The sequence below is a fragment of the Mustelus asterias genome, chromosome 22 (assembly GCF_964213995.1).
Source record: "Mustelus asterias chromosome 22, sMusAst1.hap1.1, whole genome shotgun sequence".
Lineage (NCBI taxonomy): Eukaryota > Metazoa > Chordata > Chondrichthyes > Carcharhiniformes > Triakidae > Mustelus > Mustelus asterias.
This window is the reverse complement of record NC_135822.1, coordinates 22,087,301-22,103,007: the sequence shown is the minus strand read 5'-3', so window position 1 is coordinate 22,103,007 and position 15,707 is coordinate 22,087,301. Positions and strand designations below refer to the sequence as shown.

General features: G+C 46.2%; 1 protein-coding gene across 5 annotated transcripts in view; it reads right to left on the bottom strand.

Annotated features, from left to right (window-relative positions):
- Nucleotides 1-14,958, bottom strand: part of pusl1 (pseudouridine synthase like 1) — a 262,904-nt gene extending 247,946 nt beyond the window's left edge. For 2 of the 5 annotated variants that reach the window (XR_013500535.1, XM_078238908.1), the window contains exons 1-2: nt 14,840-14,958; nt 12,341-12,398 (exon numbers count right to left, since the gene is read on the bottom strand). Coding sequence is in view for 4 of the 5 variants with exons in the window: in XM_078238908.1 (XP_078095034.1) it covers nt 12,341-12,398; nt 14,840-14,895 (114 nt within the window). In the remaining variant the exon portion in view is untranslated. Of the gene's footprint in view, nt 1-12,340; nt 12,399-14,784 lie in introns of all 5 variants that reach the window. The other 3 variants (XM_078238911.1, XM_078238910.1, XM_078238909.1) reach the window with 2 other exon arrangements.
- Between the last annotated feature and the right edge of the window lie 749 nt (nt 14,959-15,707).

Sequence of the window (15,707 nt, the reverse complement as noted above, 5' to 3'; positions counted from 1 at the left end):
GACTGGGTCGTTAACTATGTTCAAGGCTGAGATGGACAGATTATTCATCAGTAAGGGAATCAAGGGTTATGGGGATAAGGTGGGAAAGTGGAGTTGAGGATTATCACATCAGTTCAGTCATGATCTCATAGAATGGAGGAGCAGACTCAATGGGCCGAATGGCCTACTTCTTCAAGTCGGAGAAATTCTTCACAGAATTGTTGTTGCCAGAACCTTTAGGATTAATGGGTGATTTTTTATTTTTATTTTGGTCACAAGTAGGCTTCCATCAACACTGCAATGAAGTTACTGTGAAAATCCCCTCGTCGCCACAATCTGGCACCTGTTCGGGTACACCGAGGGAAAATTTAGCATGGTCAATGCATCTAACCAGCACGTCTTTTAGACTGTGGGAGGAAACCCATGCAGACCATAAGACCATAAGACCATAAGACATAGGAGCGGAAGTAAGGCCATTCGGCCCATCGAGTCCACTCCACCATTCAATCATGGTTGATTTCAACTCCATTTACCCGCTCTCTCCCCATAGCCCTTAATTCCTCGAGAAATCAAGAATTTATCAATTTCTGTCTTGAAGACGCTCAACGTCTCGGCCTCCACAGCCCTCTGTGGCAATGAATTCCACAGACCCACCACTCTCTGGCTGAAGAAATTTCTCCTCATCTCTGTTCTAAAGTGACTCCCTTTTATTCTAAGGCTGTGCCCCCGCGTCCTAGTCTCCCCTGTTAATGGAAACAACTTCCCTACGTCCATCCTATCTAAGCCGTTCATTATCTTGTAAGTTTCTATCAGATCTCCCCTCAACCTCCTAAACTCCAATGAATATAATCCCACGATCCTCAGACGTTCATCGTATGTCAGGCCTACCATTCCTGGGATCATCCGTGTGAATCTCCGCTGGACCCGCTCCAGTGCCAGTATGTCCTTCCTGAGGTGTGGGGCCCAAAATTGCTCACAGTACTCCAAATGGGGCCTAACCAGTGCTTTATAAAGCCTCAGAAGTACATCCCTGCTTTTGTATTCCAAGCCTCTTGAGATAAATGACAACATTACATTTGCTTTCTTAATTACGGACTCAACCTGCAAGTTTACCTTTAGAGAATCCTGGACTAGGACTCCCAAGTCCCTTTGCACTTTAGCATTATGAATTTTGTCACCGTTTAGAAAATAGTCCATGCCTCTATTCTTTTTTCCAAAGTGTACGCGGGGAGAACGTGCAGACTCCGCACAGACAGTGACCCAAGGCCGGAATTGAACTTGGGTCCCTGGCGCTGTGAGGCAGCAGTGCTAACCACTGTGTCACCCAATTTGAGAAAATACATTTCCGTTTTATAGAACATAGAACAGTACAGCACAGAACAGGCCCTTTGGCCCACGATGTTGTGCCGAGCTTTATCTGAAATCAAGATCAAGCTATCCCACTTCCTATCATCCTGGTGTGCTCCATGTGCCTATCCAATAACCGCTTAAATGTTCCTAAAGTGTCTGACTCCACTATCACTGCAGGCAGTCCATTCCACACCCCAACCACTCTCTGCGTAAAGAACCTACCTCTGATATCCTTCCTATATCTCCCACCATGAACCCTATAGTTATGCCCCCTTGTAATAGCTCCATCCACCCGAGGAAATAGTCTTTGAACGTTCACTCTATCTATCCCCTTCATCATTTTATAAACCTCTATTAAGTCTCCCCTCAGCCTCCTCCGCTCCAGAGAGAACAGCCCTAGTTCCCTCAACCTTTCCTCATAAGACTTACCCTCCAAACCAGGCAGCATTCTGGTAAATCACCTCTGCACTCTTTCCAGCACTTCCACATCCTTCTTATAGTGAGGTGACCAGAACTGCACACAATATTCCAAATGTGGTCTCACCAAGGTCCTGCACAGTTGCAGCATAACCCCACGGCTCTTAAACTCCAACCCCCGTTAATAAAAGCTAACACACTATAGGCCTTCTTCACAGCTCTATCCACTTGAGTGGCAACCTTTAGAGATCTGTGGATATGGACCCCAAGATCTCTCTGTTCCTCCACAGTCTTCAGAACCCTACCTTTGACCCTGTAATCCACATTTAAATTAGTCCTACCAAAATGAATCACCTCACATTTATCAGGGTTAAACTCCATTTGCCATTTTTCAGCCCAGCTTTGTATCCTATCTATGTCTCTTTGCAGCCTACAACAGCCCTCCACCTCATCCACTACTCCACCTATCTTGGTGTCATCAGCAAATTTACTGATCCACCCTTCAGCCCCCTCCTCTAAGTCATTAATAAAAATCACAAAGAGCAGAGGACCAAGCACTGATCCCTGTGGCACTCCGCTAGCAACCTGCCTCCAGTCCGAAAATTTTCCATCCACCCTCTGTCTTCGATCAGACAGCCAGTTACCTATCCAATCTGCCAACTTTCCCTCTATCCCACACCTCCTCACTTTCATCATAAGCCGACCATGGGGGACCTTATCAAACGCCTTCCTAAAATCCATGTATATGAAATCAACTGCCCTACCTTCATCAACACACTTAGTTACCTCCTCAAAAAATTCAATCAAATTTGTGAGGCACGATTTGCCCTTCATGAATCCGTGCTGACTATCCCGGACTAATCCGCATCTTTCTAAATGGTCGTAAATCCCATCCCTAAGGACCTTTTCCATCAATTTACCAACCACCGAAGTAAGACTAACCGGTCTATAATTACCAGGGTCATTTCGATTCCCCTTCTTAAACAGAGGAACAACATTCGCCACTCTCCAGTCCTCTGGCACCATCCCCGTGGACAGTGAGGACCCAAAGATCAAAGCCAAAGGCTCTGCAATCTCATCCCTTGCCTCCCAAAGAATCTTAGGATATATTTCATCAGACCCAGGGGACTTATCGACCTTCAGTTTATTCAAAACTGCCAGTACATCCTCCCTCCGAACAACTATTTCCTCCAACCTATTAACCTGTAACACCTTCTCTTCCTCAAAAACATGGCCCCTCTCCTTGGTGAACAGTGAAGAAAAGTATTCATTCATCACCTCTCCTATTTCTACTGACTCCATACACAAGTTCCCACTACTGTCCTTGACCGGCCCTAACCTCACCCTGGTCATTCTTTTATTCCTCACATAAGAGTAAAAAGCCTTGAGGTTTTCCTTGATCCGACCCGCCAAGGGCTTCTCATGTCCCCTCCTAGCTCTCCTAAGCCCCTTTTTCAGTTCATTCCTTGCTAACTTGTAACCCTCTGATTAGCTGCTTATTTGGTTGGAGGTCTTTCATTTATTGAATAAGATGCGGCCTCCACCTAATGTGGGATAAACCCAGATCTGGAAAATCCACATGCACATAAAACTATAGTTATGATATTATGTGATGTCAAACATGGTCCGTTTCTTCCAAGTTGCATGAAGTCCCAGGACCTGCGTTAGGGTTAGGGTTCGTGATCCTGTCAGTCACGCAAATGCATGCATCCACCCACTCAGTCACCCACTATTCAGCTACTGGTTTGTGCTGGATCTTCACACTATTCTGGCCTCTTGTGTATTCTTGATTTCCATCACTCCACCACTGACAACCAGGACACAGCTGCCTTGTCCCTAAACTCAGGAATTCCTTCCTGAAGCCTCTCTGCCTCCATCACCTCTTTTAAGCTCCTTACCAAGCTCGGTCTTATATCTCTTTATGTGGCTCAATGTCGGATTTTGCTCGAGAACACTCCCTCGGAGTGTCTCGGGATGTTTTACTACACTGAAGGTGCTACACAAATGCAATTCATGAGACGGAACAAATAATCCGAAAACGACAGTTCACAGCGAGGGATGCAGATTAATGGGAGAATCCCCCAAAGTGAATTCTTGCAGACTTTCCAACAAGGGAGTTGAAGACAGCAGCTGGCCTGTTGGTCGATGTTAACGCTCTGAACTGTGGATGGTGCTGACTGCAAAAAACAGGAAGCTTTAGAAAAAGACACAAAAAAAGGAACCATGGGGTTGGGGGGAGAGAGCACAATCCCTACGATGAAAGGAGGCCATTCGGCCCATCGAGTCAGCACTGACTCTTACCCAGGTTTACCCTCTAACCCCACTAACATAATGGGCAATTTATCATGGCCAAGCAACCTAACCCGCACACCTTAGGACTGTGGGAGGAAACCGGAGCACCCAGAGCAAACCCACGCAGACACGAGGAGAATGTGCAGACTGTGACTCAAGGCTGGAATTGAACCCGGGTCCCTGGTGCTGTGAGACAGCAATGCTAACCACTGTGCCACCGTGCCGCACCCCTAACCTTGCATACAAATCTGCAATTTGGATCAAATCATGAGCTATTTGATCATAGAATTCCTACAGTGCAGAAGGAGGCCATTTGGCCCATCGAGTCTGCACCATCCACAATCCCACCCAGGCCCTATTCCCGTAGCCCTACATATTTGCCCTGCTAGTCCCCCTGACACTAAGGGGCAATTTAGCATGGCCAATCAACCTAACCCGCACATCTTTGGACTGTGGGAGGAAACTGGAGCACGTGGAGGAAACCCACGCAGACACGGGGAGAACGTGCAAACTCCACACAGAGTCACCTGAGGCTGGAATTGAACCCGGGTCCCTGGTGCTGCGAAGCAGCAGTGCCAACCACTGTGCCACCCTAATTTTAATGAAGGAAACTGCTGAATCCTGCATACCGTGAACAGCTGGGGGCAGGACAACGTAGAGAAGCGTTTCAGCTGAATTGAATTCTGTAATGGGGGTCAGCAGGACGCGAATTAGCACCAAACTCCCCGATTTTAGGCTGGGGTCAGAGTTGTCCCTCTGTTTTGCCTTAAAGTTGGACTACTGTTCCAACGGCTTGAATCGCCTCCTGATACACTGAGGGGTAATGGGAACCGTCTGTCTAAAGAGCCGGACAGTCACTACCTGGAATCACGAGACAAATGCTCCCTTGCATGAGTGAGAGATGAGGTGCAGAGTGGCTGCTACCTTGGAATGGGAACTCTGCAATAATCAGCATTTTCAAAACAAGTGGAGAAATTAGGAATGGTGGAATGGGCGGAGTAGTTGGAAAAACAAGATTCCAAAAAGGGGGGTCACAAATCCTCTCCCTCAAAAAAGTAAGTTTTGTACCACAGAGATTTTGACACTGACATATTCAACAACAAGAATGCCAAGTGCTGTAATCTCTCACCTGCCCACCTATCTATCTGTGAACATAACTTGTCAGATGATTCTCAAGATTTTATTAGCCAGAAATTTCCCTTTCTAATGAGCTCCAGGCAGGAGATAAGTTTCAGCCCCATATGGAGGAAATCAAGTTCAAAGAAAACCACAATAAAGAACGCATTTGATTTCCACAATGATAATCTGTGGCAGGCCCAGGTCCGTCCATCTGGTGTACAACACACACACACGACAGCAGGATGAAGCGCACATAATGCAAGATACGGAATGGCTGGGAGTCTGATGATTCTTCCCCACCAGCGAGGGTTGGTTTTAATTAAAAGTGGGTTCTTCTTAAGAGAACTTGTGATATATGAGATTTACATTATCACCACACACAGATTCTGGAGATGATCCAGTTCCCACTACCTCTCCAATCAATTCCCCAAGTCACAGTCCTTCATAAGGCTTTCCCACTACTGGGGGAACGTTTCCATCAGTAGGAGAGGCTGGGATCCGGGGGCACAGCCTCAGGCCAAAGGGACAACCCTTTAGAACCGAGATGAGGAGGAATTTCTTCAGCCAGAGGGTGGTGAATCTGTGGAATTCATTGCCACAGAAGACTGTGGAGGCCGGGTCACTGAGTATATTTAAGACAGAGATAGATAGGTTCTTGATTGGTAAGGGGATCAAAGATTACAAGAGAAAGATGGGAGAATGGGGTTGAGAAACTTAACAGCGATGATTGAATGGTGGAGCAGACTGGATGGGCGAAATGGCCGGATTCTGCTCCTATAACTTATTGTCTTACAGAAGACACCTCAGCAGAGCCTGTTCCTGTCTTCACCAACATCCACATTGGTGCACTTCCCAATGAGTCTCAATAGCTAATGATCAAAAGTGGAAATGCTGAGTGTTCTTTGCCCCTCCCTAGCTTTTCCCAATTGAAATCAGCTAGCTCAGGACAATAGGCCATTTTAGTCCCACGTTGGAAAACAATTCCATCCAGAAAATCCCAGTTGGACACAAAGCAACGTTCCACTTGCCAAACCCCCGACACCAAATCCTTTCGCTCAAAGGCCACAGGAATGTTGCCGATGTAATGGATTCGAATTCCCCACCACTTGTGACATCAACAAAGGGACAACTCTGACCCCAGCCTAAAATTGCAGAGTCTGGGACTAATTTACATCCTACTCACTCCCCATTACAGAACTTCTGATTCAGCGAAAACACTTCTCAAAGTTCAATACATTGGAACCCGCCCGAGGCCCACAACTGTTCACAGTGTACAGGATTCAACAGTTGCCCTTCACTGAAATGGCTCATGATTCAATCCAAATTGCGGATTTTTATGCACGGATAGAGACATGTTTGGGATGCGGTGGCGTGTGGGGAAAGCAAATAAATGCCTTGGCAGGAGATTGATAAAATACAAGGTAAAAAATTGAGAAAATGCTGGAAAATCTCAGCAGGTCTGGCAGCATCTGTAAGGAGAGAAAAGAGCTGACGTTTCGAGTCCAGATTACCCTTTGTCAAAGCCTTTGACAAGGGTCACCTGGACTCGAAACGTCAGTTCTTTTCTCTCCTTATAGATGCTGCCAGACCTGCTGAGATTTTCCAGCATTTTCTCCTTTGGTTTCGGATTCCAGCACCTGCAGTAATTTGCTTTCATCCAAGGTAAACATCCAGGTTGGAAAAGGTCACGGATCGATGAGCAGTACCAGACTGGGTGTACACTTACCTGCTGGGTTACAGGGACCACTGAATGAACATTTAGCTGTACGAAATTATGAAAAATTACTTTACAAAATATAGGAGAGCAATCGCAGTAAAGTCACATTTTATACCAGTGACTAGTTTATCAGCCGTGATATTTGTGGACTGCCCAGGCCCTGACTGAACTTAGGAGTCAGAATGCAGCACGATGATAAAAGGACCGTAACGTTTGCAACACTACAGTACAAAATCAGCTCATTCATCCAGCATAAAAGGAAAGCCTGTAAAGCCTGTACACTCCTCTCAGTAATCATTGCTTTTAATCTGACCTTGTCATCCGGAGTGCAGACAGGCCACACTCCTGACGACAAACACAAGGTTCCAATCCAACTTTCCTGCACCACGACAAGGGTTGGCGGCTGCTCTGCATTTGTAACTCGAACGAGGACTATTAAAGACTCATCCAATATCGAAATGCCAAGAACATCCTGGCAGAGTCTGAGGGAGCTGTATAACTTCTGCTGTGAAGTGCTCCAGCCCTGCATTCTTAGACACAAACTATTCGATGTTACAAGTTTGTAACAGACTCCAGGCGATCTGTTCACAGAATCACAACATCTCAAGCGCAGGGGACAGCCAATAGGTCCATCATGTTAATGTCAGCTCTCTGAAATTTTTAACCCCACTCTCTCGCACCACCCCTCTTTCTTCATAGTCCTGCAAATGTTTTCCTTTTCAAGTATATGTCCAATTGCCCAGTGAAAGTTACCACTGAAGCTGCTTCCACCACCCTTGCGGACAGTGCATTCCGGATCGCAAAATCCACCGCGTTAAAAAAAAAATCCTCGCTTCCCCTCTGGTTCCTTTACTGATTATTTGAAATCTGTGTCCTCGAGTTACCGATCCACCTGCCACAAAGCAGCTTCTCCTTACTTACTCTATCAAAATCTCATGTAGTTTTAACACCTCTATTAAATCCCTGCTTAACTTCCTCTGCTCAGAGAAGAATAATCAATGTGTCGCTGCAGAACTGAAATCCCTCATCCTTGGTGAGGCAGGTGAATCTCCTCCCTCCAAGGCCTTGACATCCATCCTGAAGTGTGATGTCCAGAAATGGATACTGTATTCTCTCTCAGGCCTAACTAGTGATTTATAAAAGTTTGCCATAACCTCTCTATACCTCGACTAATAAAGTCAAGAACATTGCTGGAAAAAGACACATGTTGTTGAAGCTTCTCACTCTCTTCTCATGAAGTGCGAATTGTCGTTCTTCTTACATTTGGTGCTCTTGCAAACTGTCCTGATGAGTGCAAGATGAAAAGTTTTGACAACATGTGTCTTCTTTCAGCAACACTCAAGTTCTGAACTACTAAAGTCAATAATCCAATCGGATTGCCCTGCTACCCACTAAGATTCCTGTGTGTGGACTCCTAGGTTTAGTTTGTCTTCCCTCTGCTCATCATCCTCCCAAAAAGTTTCATTATTATCCTGTTTAGAACACTCTTGATTTTTTGCTGACTAATATACACTGTTTTACTGGCTATTATAACCATGTTTTATCTTTAATATTAAAAGTCATACGTGTGTGTTTCCTCCCTTATTACTCTATTTTCTGCTGTCATGTTTTTATCAAGATTTGCTTGTCAACTTTATTATAAATTCCTATCACCTTTTCTATATATCTATATTTCTCCTCAACTAACATTTCTAATATGCAAATAAGGATTTGCCCCAAAATATAAATCACATTCGATAACATGATTAAACTTATCCATTGATTTTTTTTTCTCCATGCTTTGCACACCTCAAACCAGATACACAAGCCGCTCCTTGCAATGTCACCCAGCACATCAGTGTTGAAGCCACTGAATAGGAAGGGTGACAATGTTACTGGTTTAGGGATTGGGAAAGAATTGTAATGACCATGTTTGGTGATCCGGTGCGCTCTGCCCGTCATCCCAAACACTGGGCCAATCATTGGGGTGAAATCAGTCGAGATGGTATTTAATGCTCTCTCACGCGGCAGGATTGATAGCGTGGGGCATTTAATTGGGTGGGAGGGTAGAAGATGGGGATCCCACCACCTTGCTGCCTCCACCCCCATTAAGTCCACAATGGGACCACCCTTGGACGGCCTTGCCACCTCGCTGCCAACTGAGATTCTTAAGTGGGAAATGAATGCCCACTGAAGTGCCTTATCCTACCACCCTGGATGGTACTTCATGAAGGGAACTTGGGTCATGACCTCTTCTCCTGCCACTGCTGATAGTTAAGAAGGAGGGATCCTCTGAGAGCCACGTCCCCTGCCTTTACTGCCTAACCACCCTCACCCACCATTATCCAACTCATGCCTGGGTTCCCTTGGTCATCTTGACCAGGGGTGGGTGATGTACCAACCACTGCTACCCCAATGGCAACACAGAGCAATGAAGAGTTGCCAGTTGGTGGGTGGATGGGACTTCCGCCAGCTGGCGCTTAATGTGGTGGGCCTTTCCGAAAAGAGGGACTGCAGGACTCTCACCAGCTCATGAAACCAATGTCCCTTCATGAAATACCACCCAGGGTAGTGGGTGCTTTCACATCTGTTATGGCTTTCCAGTATTCATTAGAACAGAAATAGCTCTTTGCTGCTGTCAATAATTGGCAGCTCTGCATCATTACTCTTCAGAGACAGATTGGCTCATTGACCTGCTGTATCTAACCCAATACCATGCTTATACCTTCAGTACTTTACCTAGATAAATCCAAGACACTCCTGTAGCTTCTAACCTCCTCGTGAGGGTTGCATGAAGGTACAAGCACCTCTCGACCCACCATGCCTCTCCCAATGTTCTTTATCAGGCCAATCCAATCCAATCTCACTGCCCTGCTCTCATATAACATTGTTGTATCTTAATGGAAACATGAGGAAAAACGTTATCACACAATGAGTGCTTGGGATGTGGAATGTGCTGCCTGAGAGTGTGGTGGAGGAAGATTCAACTGAGCTATTTAAGAGGGAATTAGATTATTACCTGAAAAGGAGAATGTGCAGGGCCATGTGGAGAAAGTTAAGGTGTGGCACAATGCAAACTGCTGTTTGGGAGAGCCAGTACAGGCACGATGGGCCAAATGGCCTTCTTCTGGTGTCATAATCATTCTGCAATTGTGAATATTCATCTACCTTTCTCATAAACAACATAAGCCTTTGTCTCTACACTCCCTTTAACAAAGAATTCCATGCTTCAACAACGCTCTGCATAGTTATAGAACATAGAACAGTACAGCACAGAACAGGCCCTTCGGCCCACGATGTTGTGCCGAGCTTTATCTGAAACCAAGATCAAGCTATCCCACTCCCTATCATCCTGGTGTGCTCCATGTGCCTATCCAATAATCGCTTAAATGTTCCTAAAGTGTCTGACTCCACTATCACTGCAGGCAGTCCATTCCACACCCCAACCACTCTCTGCGTAAAGAACCTACCTCTGATATCCTTTCTATATCTCCCACCACGAACTCTATAGTTATGCCCCCTTGTAATAGCTCCATCCACCCGAGGAAATAGTCTTTGAACGTTCACTCTATCTATCCCCTTCTTCATTTTATAAACCTCTATTAAGTCTCCCCTCAGCCTCCTTCGCTCCAGAGAGAACAGCCCTAGCTCCCTCAACCTTTCCTCATAAGACCTACCCTCCAAACCAGGCAGCATCCTGGTAAATCTCCTCTGCACTCTTTCCAGCGCTTCCACATCCTTCTTATAGTGAGGTGACCAGAACTGCACACAATATTCCAAATGTGGTCTCACCAAGGTCCTGCACAGTTGCAGCATAACCCCACGGCTCTTAAACTCCAACCCCCTGTTAATAAAAGCTAACACACTATAGGCCTTCTTCACAGCTCTATCCACTTGAGTGGCAACCTTTAGAGATCTGTGGATATGGACCCCAAGATCTCTCTGTTCCTCCACAGTCTTCAGAACCCTACCTTTGACCCTGTAATCCACATTTAAATTAGTCCTACCAAAATGAATCACCTCACATTTATCAGGGTTAAACTCCATTTGCCATTTTTCAGCCCAGCTTTGTATCCTATCTATGTCTCTTTGCAGCCTACAACAGCCCTCCACCTCATCCACTACTCCACCTATCTTGGTGTCATCAGCAAATTTACTGATCCACCCTTCAGCCCCCTCCTCTAAGTCATTAATAAAAATCACAAAGAGCAGAGGACCAAGCACTGATCCCTGTGGCACTCCGCTAGCAACCTGCCTCCAATCCAAAAATTTTCCATCCACCACCACCCTCTGTCTTCGATCAGACAGCCAGTTACCTATCCAATCGGCCAACTTTCCCTCTATCCCACACCTCCTCACTTTCATCATAAGCCGACCATGGGGGACCTTATCAAACGCCTTACTAAAATCCATGTATATGACATCAACTGCCCTACCTTCATCAACACACTTAGTTACCTCCTCAAAAAATTCAATCAAATTTGTGAGGCACGACTTGCCCTTCACGAATCCGTGCTGACTATCCCGGATTAATCCGCATCTTTCTAAATGGTCGTAAATCCCATCCCTAAGGACCTTTTCCATCAATTTACCAACCACCGAAGTAAGACTAACCGGTCTATAATTACCAGGGTCATTTCTATTCCCTTTCTTAAACAGAGGAACAACATTCGCCACTCTCCAGTCCTCTGGCAACACAGTTACATGTCCAAGACAAATTGAAGTAAAACAGCAGCCTCTGCAACATCCTAATGACATCACCATCAAATCATGTGACTGGCTCTTGAAGCAATCACTCAACTCTTTTTAAATATGTACATAAACCTTCTTGGAAAACCAGCTTTTGTCTATGAGATCATTTGCCTTTCACACAAAACGATCAAAGTATCAGCAATGCATCATTTTATGAAAGTGAACTTATGTACGATGTGGAGATGCCATCTGACGAAGGAGCAGCGCTCCGAAAGCTTATGGTATTTGCTACCAAATAAACCTGTTGGACTTTAACCTGGTGTTGTGAGACTACTTACTGTAGTTATATACAAACAGAGGAAATATGAGTAGGAATAAGCCATTCGGCCCCTCAAGCCTGCTCCACCACTCGATATGATCATGACTGATCTGACTGTGACCTCGACCCCACGTTCTCGCCTACGCCCCGATAACCTTTGACTCACTTGTTAGTCAAGAATCTAATATCAACAAGATCTCTTGATTCCACCCCCCCACACTCAGCAATCATTTTAAATTGATGACCCGTTATCACTGATATCAAAATCAGATGACACAGTCTCAATTGAAAAGCCAATGGAGAGCAAGGAGAGCAGCCCGAGGCAGGTTCCCAAGGTTCGTACTGCTCCACCAGCACATTTAAGCTGCAACTGCTCTATATATTTCTGACTCTCCACCTCTTACTTGGTTACTGGAGATGAGTGAATACATTGCATTCCAAATTTAGTGTGTTACAACACTGTTATGGCCACTTACCTCCAAGTAATTCTGAACCCCAAGGACAGGTTGGTGCGGAGGACTTTTCATTACTCCACTGTAAAGAGTGAAATATATTGTTTGTATTAGAGGTGACCTTAGTTAATTATCCCTTAAAAGTACAATGCAGTGAACTGTAACAAAGCATAAGAGAATCTGCAGCTTTCAGAGTAACTCTAGGGAAAGCCCACGCTTTGTGATGTTTAACAAAATCATTCTGTCCATATATCTAATCTGGAACTCATCATGACATAGGAAATCACCTTCCAGACCCACGACCTCCAGCATCCACAAGGGCAAGGGCAGCAGGTACAAGAGAATACGACTACCACCTGTAAGTTTCCATCCACACCATCCTGATTTGGAACCATTCTCCTGTCTCTTCACTGTCACTGGATCAAAATCCGAGAGCTCCCTTTTGAACTGCATTGTGGGTGTAACTACACCCACAGCAGTTCAAGAAGGCGGTTCACCAGCAACACCCACACCTCATGAAATAATAAATTAGGCAAAATATATACAAAATTGTACACAACTGAGGGGAAACAAATTGATTTATTTGCAATTATATTTATATCTTGCAACAAATACATATTAATGACACTGGTAACAGCTGGGTCTAGCAATTGTCACAGAAAGAGAACATATAAAGCAAATCTTTCAAAGGTGTGTAGTCTCAGGGTTCCTTGAATGGATTGTGGATTCCTGCTAACACTGATGTGCTAAATCACAGTATACAAGCAGCAAAGCCACTTGCTTAAGGACAGAGATGTTATTCTGGCATGTTCTATCTGAGTTCAATCACTGTGGAGGTCCTTCTTCTTCCCCCCTCCAGTAACAGACACCAACCTTAGTTGGGTGGTGCAACAAGCCCAGGAACTCAGTCCACAGATTTGCTGCTTTTTTGTTCTTCCTGTCCTCCCTCCTACAGATGCTTTTAGGCTTTCGAGCCTCCAGCCCTCGGCCTCCAAACTCCAGGCCTCTCCCTCTCAGCAGCACTGTTGGTTGATTCTTCCCAGGGAGTCTTTTTTTTTTAAAGCCATGGAATAAACTCGATCATAAACTGTGATCCATGGTGATCTAAGGTGAAATGTATTTACTTCTCTCCCCTCCCAATGATGCTTGTTTATGACTTATGGTCAGCACCATAGAAAGCACCCTTTCTGGTTGTATCGCAGCGTGGTAGGGCTCCTGCTCTGCCCAAAACTGCAAGAAACTGCAAAGAGTTGTGAACAGAGTCCAGTCCATCACGCAAACCAGCCTCCCATCCACTGACTCCATCCACACTTTCCACTACCTCGGAAAAGCAGCCAGCATAATCAAGCACCCCACACACCCCCGACAGATCGTGTTCCACCTTCTTCTGTCGGGAAAAAGGTGCAAAAGTCTGAGTCACGTACCAACCGACTCAAGAACAGCTTCTTCCCTGCAGCAATTAGACTTCTGAATGGACCTACCTTATATTAAGCTGATCTTTCTCTGCACTCTAACTGCAACTAAACACTATATTCTGCACCCTCTCCTTTCCTTCTCCCCTACATACTCTATGAATGGTAAGCCTTGTCTGTATAGCGCTCAAGAAACAATACTTTTCATTGTATCCCAATACACATAAATATAAATCAAATGAGAAAATCAAGAGCTTTGATTGGAGGGTGTTTACAGGCCATAAGAAGAAAGCAGATTCTGAATGGAACTGACGAAAATCCATCACAGTACACTAAAATAATCCTTACATTTTCAAAATAATAGCAAAACCAATGTTAAATCTTTTGGGACTAAAATCATTGTTTGTGATAGCAAAATACTGCAGAAGCTGGAAATCTGAAATAAAAGCAGAGAATGCTGGAAACACTCAGCAGCTCCAGCAGCGAATCAAATTCAAAGCAAACACCACAGCCAAAAGCAAGGTCTCCTCTATATCAGTGCAGCTCTGCTCCAATGGTGAGAGAGTAATCTCAGGCAAGTGGCTATTTTTCACTAACGAGTGGCAGGGCTTGGACCCGCTTCCCCCGAGCTGAGGAAGCAGGGGCGCAGTGGGCAGGAGTCACTCAACAGTCATCAGGATCCGATTGAGTTGCCGGGCCAATTCTGCTTTGCTCTGAGACACTGGGGTGAAAGAAGCAGCAGCCAGCCGGTCGGGGCCAATCTGAGACCTTTCCCAGTCTGTGACGGGACAGAGCGGCAAGCATAACTTTCCAAATTAGCATTCATGCCTCACAGCGCCAGGGGCCCGGGTTCGATTCCCGGCTTGGGCCACTGTCTGTGCGGAGTCTGCACATTCTCCTCGTGTCTGCGTGGGTTTCCTCCCACAGTCTGAAAGACGTGCTGGTTAGGTGCATTGGCCGTGCTAAATTCCCCCTCAGTGTACCCGAACAGGCGCCAGAGTGTGGCGACTAGAGGATTTTCACAGTAACTTCATTGCAGTGTTAATGTAAACCTACCTGTGACTAATAAATAAACTTTAACAGATGTGTGAATGCAGGAGGTTTCACCCACCTGTAGCCAGTGCCCCGATATTGGAAATATATTAAATACCGCGCCTTCTCCGCCATTGGGCGCCCGGGGACAATCTGCCCAAATCCCCAGAGCGACAGGAGGCAGCCAGGACCCCGCAGCACAACAACAACATCCTGACACCAACACACATCAACATGCCGACTGCAGAGAGCACAGAATGAGTTAATCATCACTTTAATATTTTATCTAATATTTATGATCAATCCTGGCGCTTTGCGGCGCTGCGGGTTTCCCCGCGCGGGTGGGACATTCAGACAGGCGCTCTTTAGAGCAGCAGCGACTGGGTCCCAGTGCCGGAGATAGGGCGCATTCGGGGGCCTTCTCTACTGGCGGCGCCCAGCTGAGGCCGTCATTGGGTCAGAGCCAATAGGAGGCGGCGCTCCGCTTTGAGAGAGACATAGGGAGGGAAGGAATGAGGGAATGAGGGAGGGAATGAGGGAGGGAGGGAGGGAATGAGGAAGGGAGGGAGGGAATGAGGGAGGGAGGGAGGGAATGAGGGAGGGAGGGAGGGAATGAGGGAGGGAGGGAGGGAATGAGGGAGGGAATGAGGGAGGGAATGAGGGAGGGAGGGAGGGAATGAGGGAGGGAGGGAGGGAATGAGGGAGGGAGGGAGGGAATGAGGGAGGGAGGGAGGGAATGAGGGAGGGAGGGAGGGAATGAGGAGGGAGGGAGGGAATGAGGGAGGGAGGGAGGGAGGGAATGAGGGAGGGAGGGAGGGAGGGAATGAGGGAGGGAGGGAGGGAGGGAATGAGGGAGGGAGGGAGGGAATGAGGGAGGGAATGAGTGAGGGAGGGAGGGAATGAGGGAGGGAGGGAGGGAATGAGGGAGGGAGGGAGGGAGGGAATGA